This window comes from Lygodium microphyllum, chromosome 7 (genome assembly GCF_053477565.2).
Source record: "Lygodium microphyllum isolate KBCC chromosome 7, Lygodium_microphyllum_v1.1.10, whole genome shotgun sequence".
Lineage (NCBI taxonomy): Eukaryota > Viridiplantae > Streptophyta > Polypodiopsida > Schizaeales > Lygodiaceae > Lygodium > Lygodium microphyllum.
The window spans coordinates 143,953,358-143,971,314 of record NC_141141.1 but is presented as its reverse complement, the minus strand read 5'-3'; the positions used below and the strand labels follow the sequence as shown (position 1 = coordinate 143,971,314).

At 43.5% G+C, this 17,957-nt stretch overlaps 1 protein-coding gene across 3 annotated transcripts in view; it reads right to left on the bottom strand.

Annotated features, from left to right (window-relative positions):
• The window catches only part of SDRB (short-chain dehydrogenase-reductase B), a 54,720-nt gene extending 38,818 nt beyond the window's left edge, over nt 1-15,902 (bottom strand). For 2 of the 3 annotated variants that reach the window (XM_087682053.1, XM_087682052.1), the window contains exon 1: nt 15,510-15,898. In XM_087682053.1, coding sequence (XP_087538179.1) covers nt 15,510-15,695 — 186 coding nt within the window. In that variant the 5' untranslated portion in view covers nt 15,696-15,898. Of the gene's footprint in view, nt 1-15,509 lie in introns of all 3 variants that reach the window. The other variant, XM_087682054.1, reaches the window with a different exon arrangement.
• Between the last annotated feature and the right edge of the window lie 2,055 nt (nt 15,903-17,957).

Genomic DNA, 17,957 nt, shown 5'->3' with positions numbered 1-17,957 from the left:
AAAGCATCCTCACAATCCTTTAGGAACAAAATGCCCTGCATACGGTCTTTCCAAAGGTCAAATCCATGACCATCAAATCGTTTAATCTCCATCAAACTCTTGATGTCTGAATTGGAAGAAGTTGCAACCATTTTATCACGAACACAAGAGTAAATGCACCAATCTACAAAATCACAAGTTGTACCAATAAGATGCACTACTGTTCTTTCTCAACCAGAAGTAAATTTCTGTTATTTGTACATAAACCAGCCAACGAATGGGTAAAAGATGCAAAAATTTACCAAATTCTACCCAAATCCCCAAAATTGCATTAATGTCAGTCAATTTGACCCAGCTAAGTAAAGCTTTACCAATACATGAAATGCCCCAAATTTCTTGGATCCAATGTCAAGAAATTTTACTCAAAAATGAAAAATTTCGACAAAATTGGCAAAATCCCCAATTTAATTGAGGTCACCGCTCGCAATGTCTACAATTTCTGACTCAAAAGTCACTGACAAGCATGAATGATGCCAAATCTAGGAAAAGCCCCAAATTATAGGCTCGATTTTGCACAGAATTGGGACCTGTGCCTCCGATGTGTGAGCTGCCTCTAAGAAGTGAATGGTGATTGAAAAATTTTTATTTTTAACCAAAAAAAAAAAAAAAACTAACATGGGTCGTCAGGCGGTCAAGCGGGTCACATTAACCTGGTTCGTCAAGCGATCAAGCACGTCACGTGGCCATCGCATGGCGTCCAGTTCGGCCTGGTTCGCCACATGCATGTTGCTGCCTATTGTTGCCCAATCGCACACCTAAAGAAAACATCGACTGTCTGGTCCCAGCTACAGCAAGTGATCCTGCATGTCGCCTGCTTGCAGAAAGTCGCACGTTTGCTACCAGTTGACGCCTATTGGTCCACAACACGAATGCTCAATCGCCCGCTTGCTGGTCATGTTCGACTGGTAGGACGTTGGGAAGCATGCACACAACCTTAAACTCCGATACCAGTTGTTAGATCTGGAGGGGCACAACTGAGAGAGATGGAGATCGAGAAGAAGTAAGCGTATGAGTGTCACGACTGGAGAGATTGTGAGCAGAGTGAAAAGTACGAGACGATTAGAGTGTACCAACAATTGTGTTGGTACACAAAGAATAAAATGTATTTATACTTAGGGCACGTAAAGGGTACGTTCACATGTACAATGTGCATGTACTATACACGAAGTACTATACATGGAGGTTACCAAGCCTTTATATCCCAACAGACAATGTCTGGCAGGTGAGGGAGGCTAAAGAATGCAAAAACTGCCCCCAAAAATGCACATAGAATCTCGAATAAAGAGAAAATGCACTGAAATGCAATAAACTAAGTGATCTAGAATAAGCTATCTCCTTCATCAAAACAAGTGATACACAGGTCAGAGCTCCTTAAGTCCTCATTTGACTCACACTGAGGCTCACAGGCAGGAGATGACAAGGCATGACAAACATGACTACTAACAAATGTATCCGAGTAATGCAAGTGGAATGTCTAATCCCATATATGGTAACATAGGGATGATCCCTAGGCACAAACTGAGCCATATGGATATGTATTTGCAACCCCAAGGACCTTTGGAGCACAAGGATTTGATTCTGGTCACGTAGAAGCATTTGATAGTGCTAATATCATGTAAATACAGCAAATGCACCCTTTTTATAGCGGCCCATTTATGATAACTTGATTTCCATAGGTCCACCAAAGAACTATGATGAAGGTGGCAAAAGTGTGAAGATTGAGCCTTTTAGTAGTGCACAAGATAGACTTCAAACACTTGTTTTTATTCAACAGTTTGATGCAGCCTACTCTGGAGGCAACTTCACAGAGGCATCTAAGATACAAAAGGAAGCCACATTTTTTAAGGGAAATGCATTGTAGTGGTGGTCAACACTTCTTATTCAAGGGAAGTCACCTACTACTTGGGTCTAGTTCAAGCAAATGTTTGCTTCAAATCAGTTGACAAGTACCTTTGAAGTAGACATTATGACAACTTGGAATCAGTTTAATTCCAAAGATTGCAGGAGCTTGGATCAATATAATAAGAAGTTTTGGGATGCATTGCTGCCATTTACTCCTCACCGCACACTACCCCTCCATGAGTGAGTGGAGAAGTATATTTGTGGTTTGTCAAAGGGTATTCAGGATTTTTGCATTACGTGCACTATTTCCAACATGTCTCAACTTATAGAAACTACTACTACAACCGAAACATTGTTGCATGGAAAGAATGCAAGATTCCAAGATAGTGATGCCAAGCCACATGTCATTGAGGCCAAGGCTCAGAAATAGGGTAAATCTGAAAATAAAGCTGCAAATCAAAGCAAATTTTGGCACACAAAGAGCAGAAGATCAGGAGTAAGGTTTCCGGAAGGTACTTGGTAAAGTTTTACAATTATTCAGCAATGGATGCCAAATGGATGGAGGAGGATGACTTGGCAAACCATCCTCAGTTGTTGTAGCTTTACCTTAATGCTTTCCAGTTAGAGCCCACTTTAGTTTGGGCTCAACTAGGTTCAGTAAAACAGGGGTCCAAAGTATTACCTGATGCTCATGAGGAAGCTAGCACCTCCGCCCCTCAGTGGGGTGGACAGCTCTAGATGTAGTGGATCTCAAATGTATTCAACATACATCCAAGGTACTATAGCTGAAAGTATGTTTGCCAAGAGATCACTATTCAATGTACTAGTCACTATGTTTGGTATGCAAATGGGTATGGTTTTCACTACAACTCTAAAACTGTACATTTGCATTGATTAATGGTCATTCCGGATTGATTAACGAATGCCGTTTTTCAATATATGATCATTAATATTCAGTGGTATTCAACTGGTTTTTGTGAGAGTGCGCAACGGAAGAAGAACACGAACACAGAGGAGGAGAGAGAGACAGCAAAAAATGAAGGAAGAAAATCTGCACTGACTGTAATGAATGCTGAATACAAAACTGTGGACTGATCAGTCCCTGCACGCAGCCCGAAGCGTCAGTGAGGGCACCAAATCAGGCTGATGATGACGGTAGCACCAAAGATGGAGGAAGATGACGGAGTCGGAGTGTGCACCTGCCAAAGAAGGAGGGAAGATGATAATACAACTGATTGCCAAGTGGGAAATGGATATAAATAGCCAAAAAATCCAAAAACTGGCCGACCTGAAATTTGAGGCCATAAATATGTCTGACCAGCATTTAATGCTGATCCGATCAGCATTTAATGCTGGTAAAAATGCCAGGAATGCTCAGAAAAATCCCGGAAAGGGTGGACAATGTCCGACAGGTGAGGCAGGCTGAAGAATGCAAAAACTGCCCTGGGAAATGCACATAAAATCCCGACTAGAGGAGAAAATACGCTGAAATGCAATAAACTGAGTGCTCTAGAATGAGCTACCTCCTCTGTCAAAACAAGTGATAGACAAGTCAGAGCTCCGAAAGTCCTCATCTGACTCATACTGAGGCTCACAGGTAGGAGATGACAAGGCATGACAAACATGACTGCTAACAGTTTTGTGGACAGCAGCATATTGTTAGCAGATATTAGTCAACTCATGGTGTGAGTCTGTGTGCAGAGGCTGGGCATTTTATGTAGCATTTTATGCAATATTTTATGGCGCATATTTGTGGCCATTTATGATGTACTTTTAGCATTTATTGCTGGCCGACCTGCATTTTATGCTCCCCACTTTTGTGGCTATTTATAGGGCTCCTCCTCCACAGTCTTTGGTACTTCAGCCATCAGTGGAGATCCTTCTGGGAGAGAGGAGCCGGTGCTGAGGAGCCCACGCAGCCAATGACTCACCGTTGTATGCTGTTGTCTCGTGTTCGATATGGATTCCATTTCCCGAGCATACATTTGAGTTCTCATCTGTCTACTGTGTTCATTCTTTCTTCTGTCTTGTGTTTCAGCATTTATTTCAGCATATTCTTTACGCTTCCATTGCTGCACCACTTCTGACATGGTATCAAATTTCAGGCTGCAACCTATTTGTGCTGTGTTTTCTTGCTGATTTCAGGATTTACACCCTTCTTGCTGATCAGCCAGCTGTCCTTCCTGCTGGCGACTGCTGATTTGCTGCTGGCGACAGTGTTTCAGCATTTGTGTTTTGCGTTTTTCTGGACAGATTTGCGTTTACTGCTGTTCCACTCTTTGCTGCCCATGTTTCCTTCATCAAACTGCTGGCAACAGTCTTTAGCCCCTGTTTCTTCAGTTTGCAGCCTGCGTTTTGCTGTTTACAGCATTATTTTTGCCTGTTTTTCTGATTATTCAGGCCGTTTTTGCTGTTTTTGGCAGTTTTAACCTGATTTTTTCACTTTGTGCAGCAGCTTTTGGCTTATTCTGGTCAGCCTTTGGGTTATATTGCATATGAACTCACTATTTTTGGTGTTTTTGGTTGCGTTTTGGCTGTGCTCACTCTCCAAACGACCTTCTTTTCTTCTACTTCTCTTTTCTACCTCCTCCAGATGGCCCCTCCGTGCACCTCAAGTGAAGATAAGTTACATGGACCTGATTATCTCACATGGAGTGCTGTCATGAAAGCTTGGTTTGTGCAGAAGCGGCTATGGTACATCGTCTGTGGAGCTCTTGCTCGACCTCTCCGTCCTTTTCCTCTTCTTGAAGACTTTGATGAGAACAACCATGAGGAAGCGGTGCTCACATGGGACTCGGACGATGCCCGTGCTTACTCGGCGTTGCTTCGGTGTATTTCTAAAGCGGTCTTACCGGCGGTTACCTCCTGTAGGACGTCTCCTGAAGTATGGCAGAAGTTGCAGCAGATGTACGAGGCACCTTCCACCATGCGGGCCGTCACACTTTATGGCCAGCTCCAGCAGATGAAGTTTGAGCCGAAAGATACTATTCAGTCTTTTCTTCTTCGTGTTACGCAGGTACAGAACCAGCTTCGGCACATGCAATCTGCTCTTCCCGAGGTGCATCTTGTCTGGACGGTCCTCTACAAGCTCCCCCCGGAGTTTGATGGAGTGGCCAATGCTTTGCGGGCACAGACATCATCGACTCCTGTCAGTTTTACACATATGACCTCGATGCTTCTTGAGCATGAGGCATCCTTGAGATTACAGGGGCGGCTTCCGGCACATTATGGAGGTGAGGCTTATGTAGCTTCAGAGAGGGGTGACGGGAAGAAGAAGTCAAAGGCCCAGTGTTACCACTGTGGCAAGAAGGGACATTTGCGGAAGGACTGCAAGAAGTTAGCGGCTTCCAGGAAGAAGGAGCAGAAGACGAAGCGGGATGCTGACTCTACCGATGAGTCCTCTCCTTCATCAGACTCCGACTCCGATCCTCCGACCAAGGGGAAGTCCAAGGCGCGGAAGGGATCCTCTTCTTCGGATCGCGGGAAGGGCTTGGTTGCCCCTTCCTCGGCTGCTTTCTAGTGGTGGTGATGAGGTCATCCCTCACGACTCTCTTATGCCAGAGAGGGAGTGTGAGCGGGTGTTGGTGGGGCTGCAGTGCCTCATCTATATTTTGATATAGATGCACAGGATCCAGAGAGGGATGTCCCTGACGCATCGACGGTATCTGGCAGTGAAATCCTAGAGACTGGTGTTGATTTCTGGGTTCATGATGAGATGTTCTTCTTGACAGAGAGCGAGAGGCTTTCGTCTGGAGCTCACATGAGGGGACACTTTGGTGGTTTGGCCAAAGGCGGGGAATCCATGGTCACATGTTCAGAGACATGTTTGGCAGATTGGCTTTGTATGTCCTGAGTGACATAGGTGACATTACACAGAGAGCTGCTATGAGTCTTCTCTATTTTCAGGTGTTGTTGGTACGATCGACATCGACATCAGATACTCTCCGAGGCATCTTGGTGGTGGGCTGGCCACTCACCGCTTGGACATCCATGGTCCTTCTGGTGTTTCTTTGTTGTGTAGTTTATGCTTCTCCATCATTGTACTATTTTATTGTATCAGATCACACATGATCTGAGAGAGGGTGTTAGCAGATATTAGTCAGCTCATGGTGTGAGTCTGTGTGCAGAGGCTAGGCATTTTATGTAGCATTTTATGCAGTATTTTATGGCGCATATTTGTGGCCATTTATGATGTACTTTTAGCATTTATTGCTAGCCGACCTGCATTTTATGCTCCCCACTTTTGTGGCTATTTATAGGGCTCCTCCTCCACAGTCTTTGGTACTTCAGCCATCAGTGGAGATCCTTCTGGGAGAGAGGAGCCGGTGCTGAGGAGCCCACACAGCCAGTGACTCACCGTTGTATGCTGTTGTCTCGTGTTCGATATGGATTCCATTTCCCGAGCATACATTTGAGTTCTCATCTGTCTACTGTGTTCATTCTTTCTTCTGTCTTGTGTTTCAGCATTTATTTCAGCATATTCTTTCCGCTTCCATTGGTGCACCACTTCTGACACATATGTTATGATGCCATTGATGTTTTAGCCATGGTTTATGTTATGCTATGGTTTGCTTTTGCCAAATGAGTTGAGCTCATGAGAAATAGATATATCACATGATAATCTAGCAATATTTTTGAGATTCTTTGTGAGTCTAATGTTATGTTATGTTATGTTGACTGGTAACTTTCAGCATGTATTAGGCATATGGAATGGTTGAGCAACAATGCGCAATGTTGTGTTAACTATGGTGCCTTGTGGAAATTAAGAGGAAGGATTGTCATAAGCACATGTATTTTTGAGACCTCACTTAACATGTGGATTAATTTTTAATCACATGGTTAAGTAAATGTTGCCCGTGTGAGGTGTAATTGGGATTAGAGTAAATTTATGAGGCCAAGACCCAAGGAAATCACGGGATATCAAAGCCAAAAGTTGCTAAAAGTTATGTTGCATAGGTACTTGGCGGTATCTGGTACCAGTTGTTGGCTTAGGTCATTCATTTGGCCATAAGTGTCAATCGGTGACACTAGAGAAGTGGCGTTTAATGGTACCTAACGCCAATCTGATAGTTAAAGATAGTGTAAAGACACTCTGGAATGGAATTTGCCTAGCCAATCTAATTATTGGCCAATCAGATTATTTTTCTAGGCATGAAATAATTATTAAATTAATTTTCAGTATTTAAAGACTGAAAATTAATATTTAATTATGGATAATGCTAGAAATACCATTTGGGAAGGCTATCACTTGGCAAAAATGCCCGTGCAAGACTGAAAAACGTCTTTAGAGATTGGAGAGAGACATTTAGTACATTCGGCTTGCAAAAGAAAGAGAGAAGATGCTACTGGTCAGATTTACAACCATTGAAGGATCTTTTGAGGCAACCAGGGGCAAGAGAAGACCAATCAAGAGCAAGCGACAATATCTACAGGCTGTTAACACAGGGCAACAACAGTAATGACTGATTTTCTTCCATTATTTACAAAGAGTCTGAATTTTCTCTCTCATCTCCCAACCTTTCTAGAGCCTTGCTCTGAAGATTACAGCATTGAGATCACCAAAGGCTAAGAAATTTAAGATTTCTTTGCGGTAAACCCTAATCTGCAGTACAAATTAGGATTTAGCAATAGCCTCAAGAAACGTGCCAGAATTTGAAAGCTCCAAGACTTGGATTCAATAGGGCTGAAGTTGTTTTCGATCAAATTCAAGCGGAGGGACCAGCAAATCAATGAATTTGGGGCATTTTCCATCTCCATCAAAGTGGGTGAAGGCCAATTGGCTGCCTGAATCAAGGGGCAAATCAGATTGAAAACTTGCTGGTCATTTTGGATAGCAAGGGGAGTTGGAATTGTGAGAGTGTGCAACGGAAGAACACGAACACAGAGGAGGAGAGAGAGACAGCAAAAAATGAAGGAAGAAAATCTGCACTGACTGTAATGAATGCTGAATACAAAACTATGGACTGATCAGCCCCTGCACGCAGCCCGAAGTGTCAGTGAGGGCACCAGATCAGGCTGATGATATCGGCAACACCGAAGACGGAGGAAGATGACGGAGTCGGAGTGTACACCTGCCAAAGAAGGAGGAAAGATGATAATACAACTGACTGCCAAGTGGGAAATGGCTATAAATAGCCAAAAAACCCAAAAACTGGCCGACCTGAAATTTGAGGCCATAAATATGTCCGACCAGCATTTAATGCTGATCTGACCAGCATTTAATGCTGGTAAAAATGCCAGGAATGCTCAGAAAAATCCCGGAAAGGGTGGACAATGTCCGGCAGGTGAGGCAGGCTGAAGAATGCAGAAACTGCCCCGGGAAATGCACATAAAATCCAGACTGGAGGAGAAAATGCACTGACATGCAATAAACTGAGTGCTCTAGAATGAGCTACCTCCTCCGTCAAAACAAGTGACAGACAAGTCAGAGCTCCTAAAGTCCTCATCTGACTCAGACTGAGGCTCACAGGCAGGAGATGACAAGGCATGACAAACATGACTGCTAACACCCCCTCTCAGATCCTAGATGTGGCTGAAGGCCAAGGGAGAAACGGATCTTGGGGTGGCAAGAGGAATGCCAAGGTCGATGAAGTCCGTCGATGAAGACCGCCGCTGAAGGAGCTCCTCACGATCCTGGGAATCCCCCTCTAAAACACTAGGGGCCAGGGAATCCACAGCCTCATCACCGAGATCGTCCCCCTCTGAAAGGGATGGGGGGTACGAGGGAACCACCGGAGGAGAACGTGGGGGATGGGAAGGAACCTGTGGAATAGAAGGTGCATAAGCGGGAATGGGTGTAGCAGTAGACTGCCTCGGAGGACCCTACATCAAAGAAGGGGAATGGAGCCTGTAAAGCCCGCTCTCCTGCCAACCTGTAGATAAGACAGCTCCTGTAAAAGAATCCTCAATAACAACGGCATGCTCGGTGAAGATCACGCGTGTGCCAAGCCTCGTAAGGCCATAAACTGAGAGGAGGGAAAGGCCCAAATCCGGAACATGTAGGGCCTGTGAAAAAGAGCTCGAAGGTCAGTCGGTAAACAAAGGCAATGTGCCAACACCACTAATAGGTACCGATAAAATGTCACCAACAGTGACTGAACCCTCTGATGGACGGAGATCCTGTAACAAATCACCTCGGGGAGTGATATGACTCGAAGCAACACTGTCCACTAACCAAGGCTGCGCAGAAGACACTGCAGCCACGGAAGAAGGATCCTCCTCCAAAGCATGGATATGAAGGAACACTGACTCATGGGTAACAGCTGGTGTAGAGGTAGAAGAAGGCTCCAATGTAGATCCACCCTTCGCTCTCGGACGAAGGTGAGGGTACTTCTTCCAACATTTCTCCTCTGGATGTGTCCCTTTCCCACAGTGTGGGCACTTCAGTCTCTCTGAATCTGAGTCAGAGCCTGAAGAACTGTCCTTCTTCTTAGCCTTTGACTTCTTCTTCTTCTTCTTCTGTCCTCCCGAACCTGCAACAAAGGCTCTAGTGGAGTCGGATCCACTAGCACTGACCTCTCTGAGTCGCTCGTCATGCTCCAAGACAAGCGGGGATAGCTCCTCCCATAGAAGCTTCTCACGGGTCCTCGATGTAAGAAGGCTGGTGTAGAAGACATCAAACCGAGGCGATGGCAGCTGAGTCAAAAGAATCATAGCCATGTCTTCAGAAGATATCGTCCGACCGAGGGATGCAAGCTCATCCCTCATATCTTGTAATCTGTTGATGTGGTCCTTCATGGAAGGACTATCATCAATCGCGAGCATCCGCAACTTCTTTTCGAGAGATATCCGGTGGGCAAACGTCTTCTGTTGATAGAGAGACGCGAGCTTTCTCCACACGTCTGCTGCAGTCTTCAACCTGTGAACATGAACAAGGACAGAATCTTGCAAACTCAGAAAGAGGAAAGATCTGGCTCTAGAATTAAGCCGATCCCATAAGGCTGTACGATCCATAGATGTCCCATCTATGGGATCCACCTTAGGCCGGGAAATAGGAATAGAAACAAGCTCCCAAAGATCGAAGGAGTCCAAGATACACTCCACCTTGCAAGACCATAGAGAAAAGTTGGAGCCATCCAACCGGTCCTCTTTGGGCAGCCGAGGAAGTACGGATACCTGTACAGGGGGTACCAAAGGCTGCATCGTCGGCCCACTGGAAGGGGATTGCCGAGATACATGAATAGAAGGGGGACGGGAAAGAGGAATAGACTCCGGACGACGGTCCTCGTGATAAAAATCACGCCTCCGTTCAGATGAGTGTCGAGACAAAAGCTCGTCATCTGAGTCATCAAAGCCCGTAAACTGATGAGAAGACATCTTCGATATCTGCAAACACCAAAACACAACAAGGGAAGGTTGCCGGTACCGAAACACAAACACCAGAAGCTCCTGAGCTGGCCGACTTGCACAGAACGCAAGGATGACGTCAAACGTAAATGCTAACGATGCAGTCACCACAGAAAAACAGCCTCCTGCCTCAAAACGCAGCCTGGGAATAGGTCGCCAGCAAGAAAAGAGCCGCCTGAAGATGGAACAACCGCCAGAACAGCAAGGCGCAGGCTGGAGGAGTGTTGCCCAGCTGGAGGAGGGCCGCCCAGGCTGAAAACGCAAGCAGGAAGAGGTTGGTGATCACGTGGCAGCCACTGGAGAAGGTGCCAGCAGCAAATGCAAATATGTGACACCAAAATAGGCCGCCTTGATCAAGGAGATGGTGCAGAAGGTGACGCCTCAGCTATTGGAGACGTCTTGACCAACAAACACAAAGTTGTGGGTGTTCTCCCGTATAAAACTCAGCTCCGTGTACTCTCCTTCGGCTCTGATACCATGTGAGAGTGCACAACGGAAGAAGAACACGAACACAGAGGAGGAGAGAGAGATAGCAGAAAATGAAGGAAGAAAATCTGCACTGACTGTAATGAATGCTGAATACAAAACTATGGACTGATCAGCCCCTGCACGCAGCCGGAAGCGTCAGTGAGGGCACCAGATCAGGCTGATGATGACGGCAGCACCGAAGACAGAGGAAGATGACGGAGTCAGAGTGTGCACCTGCCAAAGAAGGAGGGAAGATGATAATACAACTGACTGCCAAGTGGGAAATGGCTATAAATAGCCAAAAAACCCAAAAACTGGCCGACCTGAAATTTGAGGCCATAAATATGTCCGACCAGCATTTAATGCTGATCTGACCAGCATTTAATGCTGGTAAAAATGCCAGGAATGCTCAGAAAAATCCCGGAAAGGGTGGACAATGTCCGGCAGGTGAGGCAGGCTGAAGAATGCAAAAACTGCCCCGGGAAATGCACATAAAATCCAGACTGGAGGAGAAAATGCACTGACAAGCAATAAACTGAGTGCTCTAGAATAAGCTACCTCCTCCGTCAAAACAAGTGACAGACAAGTCAGAGCTCCTAAAGTCCTCATCTGACTCAGACTGAGGCTCACAGGCAGGAGATGACAAGGCATGACAAACATGACTGCTAACAGGAATACCGAAAGGGGTTAGGAAAATCCCATTGTATATCAACTTCTTCTTCAATTAAGTTACAGAAATACTGCAAGAGGGGCCAATTTTGGGGCCAACAAGGTGTCCATTGTCCAAGATTATGAGTTAATTTGCATTTCTCAGTTTTGTAATAAATGTTGTTGCTATAACTAAGTTGTAATCAGGGAATTACCACCCATCCACGAAAGGAAGGCTGGTTTCAGTACTATAGGTCCTTCCATCAGTAGACCTTTTTTTTGTGGTTGTCCCAAGGGATCATTTGCATCATCACCTACAACTACGAAGGACTGCATTTCGCTCCCTTATTAACCAACTTTATCTACTGTCTTCTCCAACATTTTCTTTGTGTGAAGGATTGAGTATTGCTCTCTCTACTACCATCAACATCATCATTCAACCTAGTGGGCTACTCTTGTGCTTTCACACTCACACCACCACCCACATCTCAACCCCAATCCTAAAGTCATAGAGGTTGGAGTAGAGGTCCCCTAATTGTATCATCTACATTCTCATTCATTCATTTTCCTTCAACATTGTACAAATTGTATTCTCCATGTTGTACATTTTGCATTTTCTATGATGTGCAACATTGAGTCCCTTTTATAGAATATTCTAAATCCAAAAAAATATGAGATTGTCATACAAAAAAAGAAAAAATGCATTTTTGAGGCTGTCTAATGAGCTAGGAAAGTGCCAAAAAAAGAAGATAAGGAAAATTTTGATAGCACAACACACTTCCTTTTTTTTTCATGAGATCATAAGCACTATGTGAAAAATGCTTTATGTGCGCTTAGGAAAGGTCAAGCTAGTTGGTATACCTCTTAACCTATATAAACAAGGCTTTATACCTTGTATTATATATGTTTTTTATTCCATTTTATCAAGAATCACTCTCAAGAGTTTTCTTCCCTCTTTGTGTCTAGCACATCTTGTGTTTCACCCCTCCCAAGTTTCAACACTTCATCATCATGAGAAGACTACATAAGCGTGAGGAGGAGGACAAGGAGGAGGAAATACTTTTCTCGTCCCATAGGACTCTAGCACCTTCTTCTATTTAGAGGCACATGTGGTTTTGTTAGCAATCTAGTCAGCTTGTGTGTAAGTTTGGGCTATGCTTGATTTTACTCGGTAATTTAGGCATTTTATAGTGGTCATTTTAGGGATCATTTAGGCATTTATTGCTGGCCGACCAGCTGCCATATTTGGTATATTTTGGGCCTATTTATTCAGTGACTCCTCCTCCTCTCATTCAATTATTATCATTCTTCAAGTGGAGGTGGTCTTCCTATTGGAGAGTGGAGCCGATGCCCATGCCCATGCAGCCAGTGACTCGCTGTTGTACACGTCATTCTCATATTTGGAATATGGATTCCATTTCCCGAGCACATCTCCAAGTTTTCTTCCTTTACAAAGTTCTTTTGTTATTTTGTCTTGTGTATAGCAGTTTATTTCAGCACTTGTCTATGCTTCCATTGCTACACCACTTCTGATATCGTATCACATTGCAGTATCTCGGCTCTTGCTGCGATTTTTCTGTTGATTACAAGTTTTTCTTCCCCCTACTGATCAGACCTACGTTTTTCAGACCAGCAACCTGCATTTTCAGCTTGTGCCTAGATTTCAGCCTACAATCGTCAGTCAGCTGCATTCAATGCTCCACCAACCTGCATTTTTTGTTTTTTGCCCCTAACCGTGGCTAGGCGATTGCTTGCACATGCCATTTTTACTGTTTTTGGCTGTTTTTAACTAGTTTTTCTTCATTTTGCAGCCATTGGCCTTCATTTTTTATCAAAATTTTTGTTACAATGCATGTGAACTCTATTTTGTGAAGACTTTGCTATTGGTTTGGCTGTATTCCCTCTCCGTATACCCTCTATCCTCTGTCTTCTCTTCTTCTCATCTCCAGATGGCTCCTCCGTGTACTTCATTAGTTACATGGACCTAACTATCTTACATGGAGTGTTGTGATGAAAGCTTGGCTTGTGCAGAAGCAGATTTGGTACATTGTGTATGGAGCTATTCCTCGGCCTCAACGTCCTTTTCCTCTTCGCGAAGATTTTGATGAGGACAATCATGAGGAAGCTGTGCTTACATGGGATTTGGACGATGCCCATGTGTATTCTACACTACTTGGTGTATTTCTAAAGAAGTTCTCCCGACAAATACCTCCTATAGGACATCACCTGAAATATGATCGAAGCTTCAGATGTTGTACGAGGTACCTTCTCCCATGCGTGCTATGACCCTTTATGGATAGCTTCAGTGGATGAAGTTTTGAGTCCAAGGACACCATTTAGTCATTTTTACTCCGTGTTACGCAAATACAAGACCAGCTTCGACATATGCAGTCCGCCCTTCCAAAGGCACATCTAGTGGGCACAGTACTCTATAAGCTCCCCCCAGAGTTTGGAGCGGCGAATGCGTTGAGAGTGAGACATCTTCTACACCTGTGAGCTTTACACATGTCATCGATGTTGCTTGAGCATAAGACATCTTTGCATTTATATGGGAGGCTCTCATCTCATTATGGCAGTTCCAATGAGACCTTTACAACAAGAAGAAGAAGCCAAAGACCCAATATTATCACTATGGTGAGAAGGGTCACTTGCAAAGGGACTGCAAGGAGTTAGCAACCTTACAGAAGAAGAAGAAGAAGCGAGATGCGGCCTCCTTCAATGCATCATCCTCTTCATATGACTCCATATTATTTAGTCATTTTATATTGGTCATTTTAGTGATTATTTAGGCATTTATTGCTAGCCAACCACCTACCATATTTTGCATATTTTGGGCCTATTTATTCAGTGGCTCCTCCTCCTCTCATTCAATTATCATCATTCTTCACATGGTCTTCCTGTTGGAGAGAGGAGCCAGTGTCGGTGCCCACGCAATCAATGACTCACTATTGTGCGCGCCACTCTCATGTTTGGTATATGGATTCCATTTTCTGAGCAAATCTCTGAGTTCTCTCCGTTAGCATTGTTCTTTTGTTCTTTTGTCTTGTGTTCAGCAATTTATTTCAGCACTTGTCTATGCTTCCATTGCTGCACCACTTCTATCAGTTTGGTATTATAGACTCCTTGAATTTTACCTTGGTCTTTTTTTACTAAGTGGTTATTGATAGAGTCACTAATATACAAAGGGCTCATCCTCAAAGCAAGGATTATGGAGAAAAGCAAACCTTTGTTGAATCAATGATATGTTGTAAGAATTTAAGCAACAATAGAAGATTTTGCAAAAAACACATATATCTTGCTCTCATTGTAGCAAATGCAGTGGGAAAACGGACTTCCACATCTATTGTGGCATCATGTAAAAAGCATCATCTTCTTCTTTTCTTTTTTTTGGAGAAAGGCTAGAATTTTGAAAGATGCCCCAAGGGTGTACCCAAGGTTTGAACTCACACACCCATGTACACACCCATATGCTCAAACCACTTGAGCTACAACACCCTCAATGGTGAAGCATCATCTTCTTGATACCCAAAAAGCTTTTAATGGCATTTTGGAAAAGATTTATTCGCCCATATGAAGAACGCTGACTTTTTTGCTTGGACAAGAATTTTGGTATTAGGGACCACCATATGGCCAACCAACATGCTGCCTTTCAAGACGCAAAGTTTCAGTCTTTCATTGTCTTCCACAGGTGGCTACAGCAGATTGACTTTCACACGATAGAACAGTTAGCTTAACTCATGGTTTTGCAATGCTTTTGCTATTCTTTGTAATATTGGCTATACTGGCCACAGCAGCTGCACATGATAATCAGCGAATTTATTTCACTAGTGGATAAATGGTGGTGGCATGTGCTGGCATGACACACGCACATATGTGTATGCAGGTATGTGCATATAATAAAGACTCGGAGACCAACACAAACACATGTGTACATATATGCTGCATCTATAAAGACTTTTTTCGCAGCAAAGCTATTGCATCAGCTGACAATGATACAGAATGGCTAAACACTGAATGATTGCAGCCATTAAGAGTCATGATGAACGACTACAGCCATAAACACTCTGAATGATTGCAGCCATAGAAAGTCACAATGGCAGACACGAAGATCAGACGTTAAAGTTGCAGGCAATTAAAAATGACTTCAATTGATTAGATGATGATACCTGGAAGCCTGCCTCCTGGAGTCCTGCTACGGCATCGTCGAGGACATGCCCGCGGCGGCCCATCAAGGCGATGTAAGCTCCATGCTGAGCCAACTGCGTCGCAATTTCGAGGCCTATACCGGTCCCGCCACCCGTAATGAGTGCCACTTTGCCCTTGAGAATCGATGGTGAGAATGGAGAACTCATGATACAAGAGCTCTAACCCCTCTCTCTCTCTCTCTCTCTCTCTCTCGGCTCGGCAGGCTTCACTCTCAAACTAGGAGACAAAAGCGAAGGGCTTGGTCACAATTGTATACAATTTTAACGCTTCCTACAATATCAACTAGAGTTCGACGACCTGCATTGCTGGTCCCAAGGGGATGGCTACTTCGGAGTCCTGCGCTTGTAAGAGACACAAAATTGTACATCATCCTAATACATAATACCTTCTCCCCTTATTCTATATAGAAAGGGAAAAGCTCCCAAAAGAGTCCCACATACTTAGTGCATGTCTTAAACATATTCCTAGTATAATCTAGCTTGAGGCTTTTCATAATTTGGCAACCCATGTTGCTACATCAAAAAAAGTCCCATGCATGTTTAAGTCTTCCTTGATGTCAAGTCTAAGAATTGTTAAATTTAAATAGATACTGTGAAAAGGTGTAAGAAAGTATATGGCATTCAACTCCAATCAAAATAGTGTGCTTTCACATTGCACATATGCAAATGAAAGAGCAAGTTAAACGTAAGGGGAGTTGAACCCTAAACATACTGAAATAGTGTTGTCTATCAAGGAGTTTTCCTACATAGAAAACCAAAAAAAAAGAAGTTTGTTATAGAGAGATGGATGACTGCTCTCTCTCTCTCTCTCTCTCTCTCTCTCTCTCTCTCTCTCTCTCTCTCTCTCTCTCTCTCTCTCTCTCTCTCTCACACATATATGCACTTTATGACTGAACCTTCTATTCCATACACACATATCCCCCACATGCACATACAAAACCCCCCTCTTCACACTTTTAAATCTAACACATACTCCCATAATGTTAAAATAGAAATTGAATCTTACTCTTACCGGCCAACCAAAAATCCCTTATCAAAACATCTTTATTTTAATTGATCATGTTGCTAACAATATCCTTTGTAGAGAATTACCTATTGCCTCAAAGAGAGACAATGAAAGTCTAAGAATCCATCTCCACACTCATCTTTTGCATCAATTTACAATCCATAGCAAAATTTGAGATAGTCACAATCTTTTGCACCAAACTAAGGGACCAAATATGAAGCTTTTTTAAAGTACTTGGTAGCCAAAACATGTACGCTAGCATAGACAGGGTACTCTCTCTCTCTCTCTCTCTCTCTCTCTCTCTCTCTCTCTCTCTCTCTCTCTCTCTCTCTCTCTCATGGAAGGGAAGGTGTGCATGCTCAAGTTCTAATGACTTGAAATAAGGCATAATGTAAGAAATGTTGCATTGAAGAGGATTTGATTCAAGCAAGTGATTTAAGGATCACCTGTGCTTCACCTCCATTGACTTACTCTATTATTATGCATCATTGTTTTGGATTGGCTTTGCATTCAAAGAATATTAATATTCTCCCTAAAATTCAAAGCTTAGCATGGCCCCTTGTGAACCAATTGGTCATGCAACTTTGCATCTATTCTTTCCATGTTTAGCCTTTCCAACATGTCCTTCATCCATCCAAGCTTGCATGTCCTTATCAAGTCTTGAGTCATGTGTATGTACATGTATTTGGTAGGAGAGAGAGAGAGAGAGAGAGAGCTTTCAACCCTCTTTCACTATGAGGGGGATTTTGCATCTCACCTCTTTGCATAGTTGTTATTGTTGTAGCTGCAATATGTCCTTCACACACACCTTTCTTTGTTCACAATAAAAGAATTGCAAAGAAATAAAGTGGCATACCTATGGAACTACAACAAACACACACACCCACCTTTCTTTATTCACAATAAAAGAATTACAAAGAAATAAAGCAACTTACATATGGGACTATAGCAAACACACACCCACACACAAAGGATTCAATGAGATTGGAGGATTCGTAAGATTGTGGCTAGCCCTACCTACTACATGAGAGAGAGAGAGAGAGAGAGGGAGAGAGAGAGAGAGATTTACGAAAAGAGAGAGAGAGAGAGGGAGGGGGGGGGGGGGGGGGGGGGGGGGGAGGGGGGTTATTTCATGTTCTACCTACACTATGATAAAGAGGGAGAGAACTCATTTGATGAGCTTGGAGAGAGTTGTATTCAATGATGCTCACATGAATATTTGATGAGCCGCGTGAAAAAGAGAGATGTGCATATATAGGAGAGCTTTTTCTTTTTCTTTAGTAAGAATTTTAGAAATTTTTTCTTTCTTTTTCGAATGAAAATTAGGGGGGCACCATGTATGTTTGACTAGGTTCTAGTGGTATGGAGTGCAACTTTCAGTGCATTCCTTTTAAGAGATAGAA